This window comes from Micromys minutus (genome assembly GCF_963924665.1).
Source record: "Micromys minutus genome assembly, chromosome: 18".
NCBI classification, from domain to species: domain Eukaryota; kingdom Metazoa; phylum Chordata; class Mammalia; order Rodentia; family Muridae; genus Micromys; species Micromys minutus.
In genome coordinates this window covers 39692164-39710314 of record NC_137953.1, presented here as the reverse complement: position 1 = coordinate 39710314, position 18151 = coordinate 39692164, and the positions used below count along the sequence as shown (strand labels likewise).

The 18151-nt window shown below is 41.6% G+C and overlaps 1 protein-coding gene across 2 annotated transcripts in view; it reads left to right on the top strand.

Annotated features, from left to right (window-relative positions):
- The window catches only part of AGK (acylglycerol kinase), a gene marked incomplete at its 5' end in the record, with an annotated part of 73750 nt that extends 63862 nt beyond the window's left edge, over positions 1-9888 (top strand). For both annotated transcript variants that reach the window (XM_080932088.1, XM_080932089.1), the window contains 3 exons: positions 6001-6071; positions 7869-7953; positions 8945-9888. In XM_080932088.1, coding sequence (XP_080788214.1) covers positions 6001-6071; positions 7869-7953; positions 8945-9082 — 294 coding nt within the window. In that variant the 3' untranslated portion in view covers positions 9083-9888. The remainder of the gene's footprint in view (positions 1-6000; positions 6072-7868; positions 7954-8944) is intronic.
- Between the last annotated feature and the right edge of the window lie 8263 nt (positions 9889-18151).

The following is an 18151-nucleotide window of genomic DNA, read 5'->3' as shown; positions in this document are numbered from 1 at the left end:
CCATTATCAGTGACTGCATATTATGTCTGTTCTTTTGTGACTGGGTTATCTCACTCAGGATGATATTCTCTAGATGCATCCATTTTCTTAAGAATTTCATAAAGTCATTGTTTCTGATAGCTGAGTAGTACTCCATTGTGTAAATGTACCACAATTTTTGTATCCATTCATCTTCTGAAGGACATCTGGGTTCTTTCCAGCTTCTGGCTATTATAAATAGAGCTGCTATGAACATTGTGGTGCATGTGTCTTTGATGTATGTTGGAGCATCTCTGGGGTAAATGTCCAGAAGTGGAATAACTGGGTCTTCAGGTAGTACTATGTCCATTTTTCTGAGGAACCACCAGACTGATTTCCAGAGTGGTTGTATCAGTTTACAACCCCACCAACAGTGGAGTGGTGTTCCTCTTTCTCCACATCCTCACCAGCATCTGCTGTCATCTGAATTTTGGATATTGGCCAATCTGACTGGTGTGAGGTGAAATCTCAGGGTTGTTTTGATTTGCATTTCCCTGATGGCTAAGGATGTTGAGCACTTCCTTAGATGTTTCTCAGCCATTCGATATTCCTTGATTGAGAACTTTTTATTTAAGTCTATACCCCATTTTTTAGTAGGGTTGTTTGATTCTCTAATGTCTAGCTTTTTAAGTTCTTTGTATACCTTGGATATTAGGCCTCTATCTGATGTGGGGTTGGTAAATATCTTTTCCCACTCTGTTGGCTGCTATTTTGTTTTCTTGATAGTGTCTTTAGCCTTAGATGTATTCCTTTATATGCATTTTTCTCCTATGGCAACCCTTGCACTGCAGTAGAGGGGAGAGTGTAATTGTGACAGAGACCATGTGGCCCCAAAGCCCTAGATGTTTGCTCTTTGGCCATTTTTAGAGCCTGGAAAGAAGACTTTAATGACTTATGTTAACACAGCACCAGTATAAGTTTTTCTCACTGTGGCCTAATGACTATAATATACTGCACTTTTACAAAAACCTGAGTAGTCTGTCTGTTCACTGTCATCCTGCCAGTCAGAGAACTGGGAGGTGGGGCTGCAGTGTGGTGGGAAGGTCAGTGTGTAGAGCTGCACTGACTTGTTTTCTACTTATGCAAGTCATTTTATCTCCTGTAAAGTATTTGCAGACATAGCCCCTTTACCTTCTGAAATAATTTCAGTTGAATTAACTAAATTCAAAATAATAAAACTACTCAAGTATTAAGTAAAATTTAAATGATTATTAGTAGAAACTAGGAAAGTACAACAAAGTTTTTCTAAGCATGACACCTAAGGCAAATTTTGTATTGATGCATTCATCTACTTATTTAAAAAGATAAACAGAATGACAATTGGGGAGAATATTAAGATGTGGCAGACAAGCAATTACTAGCTTTTTTTTATGACAGAAAAATCAAAAAGAGGGAACAGAGACAATATTAAAGGATGGGCCAAAGGCTAAAAATAGAAAACCCACAATGGGAAACATTTTAGAAAACATAGCTCATGTTATTACATGGGAGTCATTGTCCTAAGAATCTTACATGAATTAGTTATTTTATTCTCAGATTTACACCATGTGTCTGTGCAAGACCATTTAACTGCATTTTACACCAAGGGTAAAGAAAGTGTTTAAGGACACCAGCTGAGATGGTAACTACTGGATGCCCTGTGTTACACTGCACGGCAGCACTCAGTGATGTGCATGGGGAACTGGACTATATCCTCATGAGGCTGTATGCTGTAACACTCTGTATCTTCAGTAGTGCACACCCCTTGCCGTGGCAGGGATATAGTTGTTTAGTTTGTGGGCACCAGCACATAAGTACTTACTGTCTACTGTCTTCCCTTCACACAGAATTATGAAACCACCATGAATGGATGAGGTTGAAAAGTTCTCTGTTCAGAGAGATCTCTGAAAAGAAGATAACATTTCTATTATACAGTCTCTTTATTCTCAGTCTGGGGTAACAATGTATTTCCAGTATTTGCTCGTGTTCTTTTGCCATTGTTCTTTTCTCTCATGACTGAATCTCTCTGAATGTGTTGAGCGCAGTGAGCGTGATTGCAGCTCTAGAAAAGTCACATTCAGGTGGCTGAATGCTCTATTTTGTGTTAATTACAAAGATATGTGACACTGCTGCTTATCGCTGGTGGAGCAGTCGTTTTCTTTGTCCCTCACCACTCTGCAAAAACAAATGCAATAAAATATTCAGACACTGTAGCTGTCATGTAATAGCTCCAAGTGTTTACTTGTCACTAAAATAATATATCCATAGTATAAAAACAGCTTTAGGATTGTGGAATGTCAGAAAGTTAGTGTCTCTTAAATAGCATGTTTATTCTTTAATAGCACAGTATATTAAATAAATAGAATAAATATTGATGCTTTTATTTAAAATAATATATAATCTTTATATTTACTAATGTGGCAAGATGCTTATTATATATTTTGCTGAGTGGTTCAAAGTGATTTAAAAGATTTTCATGAGATAGTTGATTTCGTTGTTATTAAAAAACAAAAACAAAAAACAAAAAAAACCCCTGCCACCTATAATTGAGCTTTTTGAATGGTACAGGTAAAGGCTCCAATTTTATTTACTCATTCCAGTAGCCAGTTGTTCGTATGGGTTTTTTGACTCCCCTAAAGATGGACAGATGATTATGAGCCACCCAGTGTGGGTGCTAGGAACTGAACTCAGCTCCTCTGGAACAGCAGCAAATACTCTTGTCTCCTGAGCCATCTTGTGAACCCCATGCTTTCTATAAATACTTTAGGATGTTTATTGGGTTCCTTATAAAAGTTTTATAAGGTTGCATTGAACAGCACAATTTGAGGAGAAATGGGTTTTCTACAGTATTGACCCTATGGCATGTCAGTGTGATGGATCCCTTCGTTTATTGGAGGCTTCAGTATCCCTCAAGGAGTTTTATGGTTTTCTCTGTAGTATTTGTGTATTGCTGGGTATACTCATGGTTATCTTACTTTTGATGTTGTTATCAGTACAATCTCTTAAAACTTCACTCCTCTGACTGAAGAGACAGACATATAATTGGTGTGTGTGTGTGTGTGTGTGTGTGTGTGTGTGTGTGTGTGTGTGTGTGTGTGTTTTCATGCTGAATCAGAATCCTAATTAAATTCTTATTATGTTTGCCTGTGGGTTCTTTTAGATTTGCTATAGATTTTGCTATTATCACAGCAACAGTCCCATCCAGAAATAATGTTGATGGGGACCATTGCTTTGTTCTTAAATTTGATAGTTTTGTGGGATACTTTTTATTAGATAAGGAAGTTTCTCATAAGAAAATCTTTATCTTAGACATTAAATTCTCTCGAGTATATTTTTATCATTCTTTAAGGCAATAAGGTTCTCATTGAATCTGCCAATATGAGCTGCTTTTGAATGAATGTGAGGCTATTGGCCAAGATATAGAACAAGCAATAGCTTTACCTCTGTAACTTTACCATTTAACAAAGTCTGTGAAATACCTGTTTGCAAGAAATAAGTAGCATGGGACAGGGATCCCGGAGAGAAGGCATTCAGGTAAGGTCGGCCTTATCTCTGTCCTAGCCTCCTGCTTGCAAGACCACAGCATGGAGATGTGCTTACCAGGGGTCCATGGTCTCTCCTGGGAAGGCATCTTTGACAATTCAGGGGCATCTGGGCAATAAGAATTGCAGAGCAAAGTAAAAGAAAGGTGCCTCCAGGAGTGGGCCAGGAATTCACAAGATCCACAAAGATCTCTGTGGCTTTGTCTGTATCTTCACTGATAGATATATATGAGAAACCACCTGAGTTTACCAAAGAACTCCTCCCAAGAAACAGGCTCAGTCCTGGGAGATTCAGTCACATCACAGGACCAAGAAGTGTGTTCTTACAAGGCAAAGGTGAAAATTGTTGTCAGGCTGGGGTGTTGGTCCTTAAAAAGGCATTTCTTCCATATGGGACAAAATTGGTCTGATTCCAGGCTTACATTTCCTCTACCAAAATCTGGACACTAATCTGAAGAGTTGCCATTTCTGGGTAACCTAGGTGTGCCTCTAAAGAAAGCTGTCATCAGAGAACAACCATAGGCCCAGCTGGCCAGCTGCCTTCAAGGTAGAATGTTATTTCAATGAGTTAGAATTGCAGAATTCAAGTTTCTGTGGACTTTATTGGAACACAAACACACTACCATATTGTGTGCTGCCTGGCTGCTTTTACATAGCACCCAGCAGAATCTAGTGGCCATCAGAAAAACTTCAGATAATTCTCTCTGGTTCTTAACAGGCAACACACGTTGGTGTCTGTTCCCATTGGAGCATGGCTTTGCTGCCCACTGCAAGTTTGAATATGCCCGTTTCCTTTCTCTTTATCTCCTGTACATTAGTCCTACTCACTACGTAGTTTTCATCCTCCCCACACTTCCAGTGCCGTCCCATATCACTGTATCATTGTTCTGGTATCTACTGAGCCTTCATTGCTCCTCATTTCTCTGTAATGTTCTGCCCTAGGTCACCACCTGCCTCTGTAGTTAGACTTCTGTCTCAATTCTTAGCACAGCAGGCAGTGACCCTATTACAAACAAGCCAGGACATTTCCTTCCTTGGAGCCTTCCACTGCCTCTCCATTGCCCTCACCTAAAAGACACCTTCCTTAAAGTGGTCTCCAGAGCCCTACCCATCCAGATGCTCTTCCACTCCATAGTCTTCCATTTTCCTTGCCCCTGCTACTCAGTCTGTACTTCTCACGGACAACTTCACCTGAAGGAGTTCCCTTTGCATGGATGGCTTGTCCCTAGAATAGTGTTTTTTAAAGTATTATCTATAGACTGGCAGCATCAGAGTACCAGGAAATTGTTTGAAATAAAAATCCTTGAGCTTTACAACAGTCCCACTGAGCCATCTCTGAGAATGAAAGCAGAGTGTGAACCAACAGATGCAAACAGAGTCCTGATGTTAACTAACCCTCCAGGGATAACTGCTAAACTATGAAAACTGCTCCCTCTCTGATCTCCTGGGCTTCTTTTGATCAGGTCACCTTCTCACCTGGCCTGTCTTTAAAATATTAGTCACCGGAGCTGGAGAGAGTGCTCCACAGCATAAGAGCACGGTTTACTCTTCCAGAGGTCCTGGGTCTTCAGAGGATTCAGGATCAGCTCCCAGCACCCACACAGAAGCAATCTAAGTCTATTCCAGAGGAATCTGGCACTCTATTCTGACCTTCATGGATGTGTGTGCTGCATGGACACATATGCGGGCAAAACATACTACACATAAAGTAATTAAGTCCTTTTTAAAAATTGTACTGCTCCAGTGCAACCTCAGACTCCCATGTCTGTTTATGACATTTTGTGATACAGTCTGATGTACTTCTAGTATATCCATTTTCTTCTAGATTCAGTAATGTACTGCTTTATTATTCTGTGAGCTCCCTGCACCCCAACGGTGACATTTAAGTTCGTTGTGCGTAAAATCCCCTCTGTGTTAACCCAAATATTCTGAGGGTTGATGAAATGCGGCTGACACGTGGTAGGTATTCAAATGAATCGTGAAATGTAAATACTGAGCAGTCATTACTCCAGAGCATTGTGTTTTGTAATTCCCAGTTGAGAGATACAGCTCTGCTTTGGTGGTACCTTTGAAACTCAGGCTGTGGCTCGTAGAGGCTTGGGTATGTTCTCCTGGACCTACAAGTTTTGAACTTCCTCAAGAAGGCCATACAGAGTGTTGAGATTGCTTCAGAAGGCTAGCCTTGTGTTGCTCACTAATGACTAGTAGGAAACTGAGGAATCATGACTCTTTTCATGTGGAAACTGAGGAATCTTGACTCTTTTCGTGTATATCAGTCTTTCCGAGCTTTGTATGGATAGAATCATTACGTTTTGCAGCCATTATTGGGGAATAAATAAATAGGTTGCTGTTTTCTGCTCTGGTTGCATTTAGAACATTTTAGAGAACACAGACACCTGTGGGTGACAGCTTCATTAACCCAATTTTCAAGTATTAACATTCACGTTCTTAATCTTTCTAGAGCAAAGAGGACTTTATGAACATTTGCATTGAGCCTGACACTGTCAGCAAAGGAGATTTCATAATCATAGGGTAAGTGCCTGGTCTGTAGGAAGTGGAGCTTCATCCAGTAACTGGTGTCCTCAAACCTTTCTATTCAGAGTGTGCTGTCTAAGATGGAGACCTGCCAAAGGCCTTGTCTGTCTGGGAATTCTGGCCTTTTTTATAATGGAGCTGGCATGTCTGGTGCCTATGTACTTTGGTCCTCTCTGCTCATTTTGGGAAGAACAGAATAACAGTCTGCCTTTCCATTGAAATTTAAAAATTCAGTGTATCAGGCAACGCTAAGGACTATAGCTTCAGTCAGGGAGCTTCACCGTCTCTGAGACTGAAGTGGTTGACTTCTCTGAGTCCTTTCCCATCTGTGAAGTGGGAGGCCATCTACTACCTCAGGATGGCCTCTCGTCAGTCTTGTCAGGACTACCACTTGTCAGTCTCAAGGAGGCTTTAGACATTGAGCAGCACTTCCCAGGGACTTTTACCATATTTTCTTCCCATTCCCAGAACATCAAGGACAAACTTGAAAGGACATTTCCCAGGCTTCCCCTTTTCTAATATAGTAGACTCTTCCAAGTCCTGCCTGATTTGTTAACTCCTGCCTTGGCTGGAACTTCATTGGCTAAGGATTCTGTAAACTCTCCAGACATCCTCAAAGTATCTAAGGAGCTGTGTGTTCCCATGCCAACCAGTAATCTGCTCAAAGACAAAGCTGGCTTTGCTTTGTCCTCGTGCTCCCTCTCGTGACCATGTAGGGATTCGCATTTTTGCTGCAACAGCTGTGTCTCCATGGCTGCATCATTATCTATTCCAGTGTAGGCAGCAGCACGCTTTTCATTAGTCTGTGTTGTTCTCGCCTTTCATACCAAGTCTTCAAATACTGAATGGTCCCTTCTGTAGCCTTTGATTACTCTGCTGTATAGTAAGAGGAAGGAAAAAGCCTGTCCCTTCTGCAGTGTGCATAAATCGCATGGTATCTTAAGGGACAGCCATAGTCATACCTGCTTTATAAAATGGACACCCAAACAAAACACCCCACTGTATCAGTTAAGTAAAATGGTGTTCTAGTCAGCATTCTTTAAGCAAGTTTCCTTTTGGTCCTTAAGAGAAGTAAATTTGTGTAATTCGTGTGTCCACTAAATCTCTCAATGAAAGATGATGAAGCTGCTTTTGAAACTCTGGTGACAAATTCATACATGAAAAAATTGCTATTTCCAAATAACAAAAGGTAATTTTTTTTTTGAGATTGCGTCTCTTATAGCCCAAGCTTGTTTCTAACTCTCCAAGTAGCTCAGGCTGGCCTTAAACTCCTCCCTCTGTCCTTTTCCCTCTTTTTGTATTTACCAAAACTAGCCAAATGGGGTACATGCGTGTTGAGGTCCTGTATATTTGTGTCTGATTGCTTTACTCCAAGACCATTTAGCAAAGGTTTGTGCTAAGTAGGCTGTTATCTATGGAGTGTCATCAGAAAATAGCTGACTGTTTATAAGAATTAAAAATTTATCTACCCTAAAGTAGAATAAATTGCTTTGTCCTTAATAAAGGATCACAAAGACTAAGGAACAGAAATTTGATGCTTTTCTTAAAGGACTGAATTACACCCTAATTTTTAAATTTGAGATGAACAACTAAACATCTAGATAGTATGACCATTTAAAAATAAAGAAAATTGAGAATCAACTCAATTATGCAGTTCTCTAAGAATCACAGAGAATTATTGCCTGAACCCTGGTCTCTATATTCTCCATTTCTTGCCCTCATCACTGGGCTTTTCTGAGGTCTACTGCAGTTGCCATCAAAGATTCCAACTTTGCTTTTTTTTTATACTAATAGAAGTAAGAAGGTGAAAGACCCTGGTCTGCGTGCAGCCGGCACGGAGTGTCTCCAAGCCAGCCACTGCACTCTGGTTCTTCCTGAGGTAAGATGGACCACGAGCTGTTTTGTCTGTTCCTCTATTTTCTTCCTCCTTCCATATTAACTGACTGCCATTTCAGTACCTTTTGTTTGATTAACTCATTATCAGGTCTCAGTTAAAGGAGACTAGAAAAGAAAGGCAAAAGTTTCTACATTACTGATTTGGAGCAGGCCTCTGAGACCTTTGCATCTCTAGGCCAAGGATCTCCCTCAAAGTGATCCTTAGGTCCCCTAACCTTGGCTTCTTCATGCTGATAATGCAAAAGATGTTTATAATAGTATTATTATCTGAAGGATTTTCTATCTGTAGCGGGTTTTATTTTTCCTGTAACATATGCTATAGAGTACCATACTTAGAAGATCAGCTTTTGTAAATAGGAATAAGAAGTGGAGATAGATGAATTGAAGGTAATTCGATTGCTGCTGCCCCCGGACAGAATTATTCAGGCCATTCTGTTGCTGTACTGCATTGAAACTATAGGCAAATGTTAATGTGTGTGGCCACCATAATTTCATGGAGCAAATGCTGAATTAAATAAGTTATGGCAGGACACCATAGGGACTAATGATACTGGTGCTGACACATCCAAGTCTGAAGACCGTCAAGTCTTGGGAAATAATGAAAATGAATCAGTGGACACAATGGTATCTCTCAGGAGTATTAGCTGGTTTTGCTAAGGAGAATTACAGTTTCTGGCCCTATAAATAATTTATTTCTTCCATAATGGATATCCTTATGTTCTTTGACAATTTCATACATTATAATATGGAAGGGCTCTTGCCTTTTGATAAATGCTTTATTAATTTTATTCATCTCCAAAGTGTTTTTTGAGATAGAAGTTTTAAAAAGGAAAAATCTCTCTCCATGGATTAGGAAGTTGAAATGTTTGCAGAACTCATCAGCCCCAGGAGATTTTTGTTAGGCTGAGTCCTTTGCAGAGAGGCTTCCTTATCCAGTAAGGTCACAGTTGTACTCAGAACTCTTCTCTCTTTAGGGAACTGGGGGCTCCTTCAGCATTGACAGCGAGGAGTATGAAGCCATGCCTGTGGAGGTCAAACTACTGCCCAGAAAACTGCAGTTCTTCTGTGATCCAAGGAAGAGAGAGCAAATGCTGCAGAGCTCACCCCAGTGAGGGGCAGCACTGCAGGGCATTCCCAGGCTGCTCTTCAAGCCACCAGTGGGACCACAAGGGAATGTGTGTGATTCTGTCCCTAGAGTGTCACAGGATCCCAAGGGAATTTTCATGGCAAGTACCTTCATTCCTTCCTGTTTGCTTCCTAGAGCACATACCCTGTCACCCAACCTGTGGTCAGTACTCTGTTAACCCCTGCTTCCCTTACCTTGAGGTAGTTGACCCCTCCTCCACAGTGGTTGTCTCAGGCTGGTTCAAGGATGTTCTTGCACTCGCTGAGTTGGAAAGGGCTAGAGTTCTGTGACTGCCCCGCAGTGAAGAGAGGAATCTGTAGCGTCAGCTCCTGTTTGGTTCTCTGACCATCCTGGGGCATCCCCGGGAAGCAGCTGCTGCCTCTGGGTGCCTCTCCCTTTCTGGGCTTTCTCATGGGTGCTGCTCCTTTGTGAGCTCTCTGCTTTGCTTGGTTGGTCTCATCTGGAAAGCAAGTGTGAGGTTGTTCCCTTTTCAGCCATGACACACATTGTAAAATGCTGTAAAAACAAACTAGTGCTTCCTCAGTGTTAGTGTGCATGTGTACAACCAAGGCGCATGTTGACAACAATTAACTGACCTGGGACCCACCCCAGACTTTGTAACTCAGCCTGGCAGGAGGCCAGGGTTCTTCATTTTAAAAGACTGCTTCCCCAGGTGAATCAACCATGCTGGGAGAAAGTGTTTTACATCTACTTCATAAACTTAAATGTATTATTATATATATATATATATATATATATTTTTAAAATCACATATTTGTGTTAACACCTATCGTTTTCATGGGAAGTCAAACACTTGTCAGTGTATTTACTAGTGTTGTGTAAATATTGTTTAAAAATAAAAAATGGTTTCATCATTCTTTTAAACATCCAGTGTAATTTAAATATACCCCTTGTTTATAAAAGTTAACTAGTAAACTAGCATTTTACTATTTGAAATTTTTAAATTATCCCCCCTTGGGTATATTTCTATATTATTTATGAGCAAAGGGGTTGTTTCTCTTTTTTAATTAACATTTTTATTGATCCTTTGACAATGTTACACATATTTTGATTATATTCACCACTCTGTTCCTCCCCAGCTCCTCTCATATCCACCTCACCCCTCCTAATATGATGTCCTTTTTTATATAACCCAAAGTGTGCATTTGGTACTGTCTATGTTTGTGCATGTCAGATCATTGAATAGAGGCTGTTGAACCTACCAAGGGCCACACCTTAAGGAAAATGGACTATCCTTCTTCCAGAAGTGAGCTACAGTCCGAAGTTCCTCAGTTAGGGAGGAGCTATGAGCCACTCCCTCCTCCAAGCTGCACTGTTGACTTCTGATGAGGTCTGAGATCTGCAGACCTGGCTGATTTGTTTTAACTTAATTTTACTTTTTTTTTTTTACTTTTTTACTTATTGCCTTTACATCCAGCTCACTGCCCAACAATCCCCCCTTCTTCTCTGAGCACACGGGGGTCCCCTAAATATCCTCTCACCCTGGCACATCAGAGGCTAGGTGCTTCCTTTCCCACTGATGCCCAGACAATTCATCCCAGCTAGAAGAGCATATCCCACATACAGACAACAGCTTTTAGGGTATGTCAGGGACCAGCCTTGGCTTTGGAGAGGGTTCTGAGAGAAGGCGTGTGTGGGAGTGGCAAAAAAATAAATAACGAAGTCAGATCATGGATCCAAGCGACAACCTGTGTTCTGCTTGATAGAGCTTTTCCAATCTGGTTATGTTTCTTTCTCTGGAGATTTCTGTCTATTCTGCTTGCTTGCTATTCTGAGAGATCTGTCTGTCTGTGTCCTGCCAGCTCCAAGCAGTTCTCTTTTTCTTCTAAAAAATTCTCTGAATAGCTCACTTCCTGCAGAACACGGGTCCAGTCTTTTATTTTACATATCAATCCAGTCATTTACTCAAGGTTTTCCTTTTGATTATGAGTTCCCAGCCCTTGGATTCTTAGGAGACTGGAAGCATACATTTTTTTTCCCTCAACATTGCAAAAGAATTCATAGATCTGTCTGCCTTTGTTAAGCACAAAGGATTAGCTGGTTGGGTGGGACCCTACCCTGAAATTACCATTTTCATAAGTGGGCCAGGATTTGCTGTGTTCCAGGCAGACAGTGAACTCAGGAATCTGCTTGCATTTGTATCTGCCTGTCTTTTTATCTTTCTGACAAGTTGACTCATAGTGTAGCTACTTTTGTTCCTTTAGATTCGTGAAGCCCCTCATACCTTATATTGCATTCTTATATTTTTGCATAGTTGAGAAATTCTATATATTTTTAACCCATGTTTTGAGAGTTCTCTCCACATCATTAAACACTGTCCTGAAGGCCCCAGTGTTTACCATTTTGCTGAGACATAGCCATACCCTTTAATTCCCGGACTTGTGCTGTTTCTAATTATCATGGAGTCATTACTCTTCACAGGGAGGACTTGGAAGGAAAAGAGTCCTCCACTGCTAGTAGGTCCAGAAAGTATGTTCATTTTTACACAAACAAGCGTATACTCAGCAGCCATCAACACTTGTGGATGCTCACACCAGGGCCTTGTCCCAGGGGCAGGAACCATGTCACTGTCTCCACCAGGGCTGTTTGGGACTGACCAGGCTGCACATGTGCTACATACATACATATGTGTGGGTGCTACATACATACATATGTGTGGGGAGGCCTAGGTCCAGTCACTCTATGTTCTTTGGTTGGTGGTTCAGTCCCTGAGAGCCCTAAGGGTCCAGGCTAGTTGACTGTTGATCTGTCTGTGGAGTTTCTACCCATTCAGGGTCCACAATCCTTCCTCCTATTCTTCCATAAGAGTCCCCAAGTTCTATCCACTATTTGACTGTAGGTGTCTGCATCTGCCCTGAGTCAGCTCAGACAACATTCTCCTATCTGCAAGCATAACAGTCTGTCACTAAGTGTTAGGGATTGGTGTTTGCACATGAGATAGGTCTCAAGTTGGGCTGGTTATTGGTTGGCCATTCCCTTAGTCTCTGCTCCATCCCATCCCTGCATTTCTTGTAGACAGGATAACTTGGGTATAACGTTTTGTGGATATTTTAATGGCTCACTAAGGTTCCTGCCTGGCTACAGAAAGTGGCCTCCTTCAGATGCCATATCCCCAGCAAAGGGATTTTTATCTGTTTATCTTAGCATTATCATTTGCTTTTTTATCAGTAAAATATATAAATCTAAATGACTTAAGTATTAAGTTATTACAGAGCAAATGTCTTAACAATTCTAAGTATGCATTAGAAATAATTATTTGAATAATTAATTTTGGAGGAATTACAATTATATTATTAGAATGTTCTTGTTCCTAACTTGTTTATTTAATCAATATATAAATATTAGTTCTGGTGAGATAAGGCTATCCAGTGCCAGTTACATTACTTTTTCATTTTTTATTATTTATAAAAATGCCCAGAAAGTAGATAAGTATGAATTCTAACAACTTTTTTATAATTGCTTTGAAATTAGAGGGAAAAACATACCACTAGTCTGCTGCTAAGAACTGAAAACCCCTGCCTTTCTAAGGAGTTCTACCATGGTCATTAAGCATTTACTTTTAATACTAACATGGACATTTCCTTTGCTTGTGCCCAGAAGTCCTTGAACTTTGGAAGGCCCACACTGTAGTAAGTTGCATTGAACCTTTGTCATTGTGAAAGTGACACCCTTATTTAACAGCAGGGATTTCAGAAAGATCAAATTTAAATATAAAGACAGTAATTTACCTTTTCCAATGTGTCCCACAGGAGTAAAACCAGTATATGAACAGAGTAAACAGACAGTACCTACAGAAAGCCTGTAATTGAAACACATGGAAAATAAGGTTTGCCTGTGTAGTTCTGTGTGCTTATAGTGGTGGGGAACATTCTGCTTTAACAACAGAGGAGTCTGAAGGTCAGCATAGATCACTTCACCCCGTGCCAACTGGGGAGGGAAAGGAGCTGCCCATCTGCATCTATAGCAGCATGGAGGACCAGTACAGAATCCAGTGTAAGACACCGTGTAGCTGCAGATTCTAACCATAATGGCCTTGTGGTTGGGGAAGGATATTAGACCCAATTAGAAATGTCCTGGTAATTTTGTTTTTGGTCAGTTTCATTGTCTTAGGTTTCTTTATTTACTGCTTTTTCTTTGGATGGTCCATCCCTAAAATGTCCACATTTAATAACAGGTATACTGATGTTCAGCTCTGCAGAGATCATGGGGGTCACCTCCAGGCCTTTATACACACAACTGACATTAAAAGGATATCAATTCTTGTAATGTCCCTAAGGCATACGCATGACCGCCCCACTTAAAAAACAGAAACCTAGCTTTGTAACCAGTGTTAATAACTCACTCTATACTGGTTTAAAATAACTCTCCCTATAGATATATAATCTGTGTGCATATTTATCAATATATAAGGCTCTAATAAGAGATTTCCGAAATAAAACAGCTTCTTTCTAGAGTCTCGAAGTTTCCTGTGGGGGTTAAAGGGTCAGGTTCTGGTTCTTTGACTTTAGTTTCCATTACGTGGAGAGTGTTTATCCAACCGCAGCCTCTCAAAGGACCAGCTACAGCTCCCCAGTGTCTGCCCTTGTCCCCGTAAGTAAAAGTAGCACCCATCCCTTGGGCTTTCCTCATGGGCTGGGCCATCAGCATTCCTTCCTACCAAAAAGAAAAGGGTAAGGGATCATAGCACACAGTCTCGTGTTAAAATGTGAACTTTAATTGTAAAAATGTTTTGTAAATATAGTTATTATCAACCTCTGCACAGAACTTGGTTCAGATATATACAGGTATGATATACACAGGTGTTAACTTGTACTACAGAAAGAACCAATTCAAGACATTTACACTTACCCTTGGGTTAAGCCCAGCTCCCTTCAGGTCTGTAAAATAGTCCATTGAAGACAGAAAGGATACATCGGTTTGCAGTAGTACCCAGAGCAAAACTTAATCAATTATCCTTCTGACTTTGTCATATGAGGTAAAGACTTGAAAGAAAAATAGATTTGGGTTCTTTTATTGCTATAACTCTTAGGCTGGGGTTATTACTCAAAATAGGTTTTTACATTTAAGGCAACAGGGACAATGTATTAAAAAAAAACTAGGAAAACATATTTTCTTGGTTACCACAATTTCTTTTTCAGGAAGGATTATGTTCCAGACTTATACAAAAACTTACCCAACAAGTTTTGAGCAAATAAAAAGGAAGTTGGTCTCGTTTACCCCGTCCTGAAGCCTGGCAGCCATTCATGTTGGCAGTCCAGGAGGACAGAATCCCCCATTTCTGATGGGCAAGGAAAGTGAACTTCAGGTTTGCCTAACCTTTATACATCCTCGCTTAATTTACCCAGATACAGTGTCAGTTACGTATGTCTGCTCTGCATGGGCTTTTCACTTTGCAGTTCCATCTATGCACAATTTATACAGCCCTGCCTCCAGGGAGCCCCAGTATCATTAGGAAGCAAAGTAAACTCAGCAGACAAAACAGGTACCTGCTGCAAATGCAAACAAATCCTCTGCTGGAAACCTGTCAGAGTTTAGGTCAACATGGTTCTGAGAGCCAGCGCGATGCTGACATTCTAGAATAAGCTCTAAAAGGAGTTTAATTTATCCCATCTTCGTTTCTCTATATAGCACCAGAAAAGTCCCATTCCTTTACTAAATTTATAGTATCACCCAACTTCCAGGACTAAAATGGATTAAAGTGCCAGTTAGCAGACTACCTCCCATTCCCCTCCCCTGACCAAGAGGGGAAAGTCATTGAAAGGCTATTTACACACTTCTGTTCTATAGCTTTGCCCAAGGTCACTGTCCTCCTCATGCTTGCCACCCAGTTGTCTGTATCTCCTGCAGTGCTGCTGAAATACAGCAGAGTGAGCTAACCCTTGAGCACTGTCACAGACAGTGACGCGTCTAAGGGCCTCTGCTGCTTAAACCACAAAGCGGCCCGTTGCTCGTTAGATTCTGACTTTGCAGTTCCTTTCCATTTCAATGTTTTACTTAATTCACCACTCAGTAACACTGGTATAGAAAAATAAACTTCCATTTCTCATAGGAAAAGCGTTACCGTAATTTACCATCTTTCCCCCACAATACTGGGTACTTCAATAGCTCCTGGAAACAAAGGTATATTAGCAATAAAGTGGAATAGTCAAAGCCCATGACTTGGGTAAAAAGGAGCCCTTAACTCCTCCCCTTCCCCTACCTGACTGAACAGGGTTTTCATGAAATGAGAAGGGATGAAACTGGGCCTGCTGAGGTAAGCCTATGGGAGCTATGAGGGAGAGATGGGAGGGCTGGACAGCTCTCAGAATCAGAGCCCATTAGCCTGGAAGCCTAAGGGGAAGACAGCAGCCCTAGAGGGCCTGTTGGGTCTTCCTTATGGATGCTCTTGTGGGTTTTCAAACTCTTCTCATTAGGCATGTTAATGTGAGACCCAGCATGTGTTCTGTTCACCCACACCCCATATCCCTTTTTTACCTCTTAACCCACTCTATGTCCGTGAGTTCCCAAGTCCCTGCATCTCTAGGAGGCTGGCTCCTGCCACCAGCTAATTCACAACCACCCTTAGAGAAGTCTTCCCAAAAGCTTCGGTGGAAGAATGAGTTCATCTTACCTTTCCATTGTACTGATGGGCTTTTAGTGCCTCAAGACAGGAGGCTCGTCCCCCTTTCTACCAGAATGAAGACAGCAGTTATGGTTTAATTTACCTTTATCATCTAGCTAACATAGGTAATTGTGTAAGAGAACCTTCCCATGAAGCACCTGGCACTATTGTATCTGAGCGTCACTCTCACCTTTCCGTGGTTTCCAGCCAGCAAGGTAAGTTACAGTTTCAAGTTCCCAAGCCAACTTCTATCCCAGCAATGAAACCAACTTCTCTCCAGAAGCCAAAGGGTGGGAGGTGTGGGAGGCAAATGCCTCCTGACTGACTGGACCATATGGGTCCCAGGTAGGACACCAACACTGGCCTAGATCCACGCCCAGCACAGGGAAGGCTTCACCAGGCAATGACTTGGCCTTCCTTTATAGACTGGTAGGAAATAAGCTCTGCTATTTTTGCTGTTTCTGAGGAAAGAGTCCTGAGCCATCTGCTGACAAAATGGAAAACATCCACTTTAAGAGGCTTCTGTTATACTCAGTATGGTATACTTAACATGGGTGTCCACAAACCCAAAACCCCAAACCCTGAGGACTGTTGTCATTGGAAATTTCTCCTACCTTAAAAATGACTGAGTAGCCAGCAATGCAAGTCAGCAAGTGCTTCTAGGTTGGCACATGGTTCCCAGCATGGGACAGATGGGGATTAGTGCTCCCAAGAAGGGCTCTGCCAGCAAAATGGCAGGACCCACAACTGAGTCTTTAGCCCTCTTCCTAGGGGTCAGTGGTAAGAAAAAAACACTGGTTTCTGCTAATAGAAAGATACAACTTTTGTGAACTAATAATTTCTCCCAGATAAAGTTAGATGTTTTTCCAGAAAATATTTCAAGAGTGATGGGCAAGCATACCCTGTGGCTACTAGCTTCTGCCATCACTGGAGAGATTCCTATATAGTTCCACACAAATTCTTTCCTTTATAGAAAACTCACAGCATATTATGCAGGCTTGTTTCTACTAGCAGCCTGGTGTGACTTCATAGTGACGTGGACTGGGCTCACTTTTCAAGATGTACTCTGCAGCCGATATATGGGGCAAAGGGTACAAGGGAGTAAGTACAAGGGGTGCTGACATACACACTGTCGGCCATAAAGACGCCTGTGCCATGTTTGGCCCTATGAGGAAGTAGGCAAGGTAGGGAAGGGCTGAAGCAGATGTTGAACAAGTTCTGCTCTGGGGGTTAGCAAGCCTAAGACCCAACACAGCTGCTCAGTTAAAAGGAACCCACAAGGCCCAAGTTAACAAAGGACAGCCTTTCTCACCCTGCTACCTTTACATCAGCACAGGAAACAGTGTTGGCATACAGAAGGCTCTAGAGAGGTTCTCAGAAATGGGGTCTTCGAGAATCTCAATTCTAAAGAGTCTTCCAGTCCCTCAGAAGCAGCAGCCTCCTTTTCCTCCTGCTCCTCTCTCTGGCTATCCACCGCTGACTGAGCTTTAAAGACCAGTGGAACTGTTGCTCTGTCAGCATCAGGTGGTCCCTGCTCAGCCCTGGAGGAGCAACAGGAGAAGGTAGCCATAAGGACAGAGCAGGTCAAACTTCAGCCACTGAACACGGCTGTGTTTTTTGTAAACATTATGTTACTGGGATGATGGCTAAACCCACACTGCAGAGGAGAAAAATCAGTTAGTTGGAATGGTTTATATCAATACTTAAATTTACATATTTACAGAAAGGATGCTACCCTGACTCAGTGTCTGTTTGCATTTTTATCAAGGAGCCACAGTGGAAATGCTTGAGCTAAGCAGTAAACCTCAAGAACCTAGAACTGAGAGCCAGGGCCGCTCCTTTTGAAGTTCTCTCTGCTGTAGACATCACCCTGGAGGTTGGCTAGCTTGCTATCCACATGGCTTTCTGAATATAGTCAACAACGGACCTCCCACCTAGTCCATGAGTCCAAAGTATCCCAGTCCCAAAAGTGTCTGAAACCCCATCGCAGACTAAAAGAAGCTGACACAGTTGTTACTCTGGGATTTCAGCTATCCTCTTGGATGGGAGGCACTGTTAAGAGTTTTTCTGTCAAATCTGTTAAGTCTGTGGATACAACTGCTTAGCCAAAGGAATGCTATCTCTGTTTAAGAGATGTCTGTGGGAGTTTCAAATTGGTGAAGAGAGCTGTTAACATCACTTTACAACCTGAGTCAATCAGCTTGGGCCCTGGCTACATTGCAGAATTCATCAGAAGGATCTGATGCATGCCATCCCTTCACAGAGCTCTTAAACTAGAGAGTTCTTCCCTTACCTATTTGAACCTGTTAGTCCAAGATGATATTCAGCATTTAAGAGAGACTCAATGTCAGATGAATTTGCTTGTAAGGGTCAGCACAACACTTCAGCATTGACCAAGAGGCCTGGGATCGGTGGGGTGAGTAGGGTGTATGC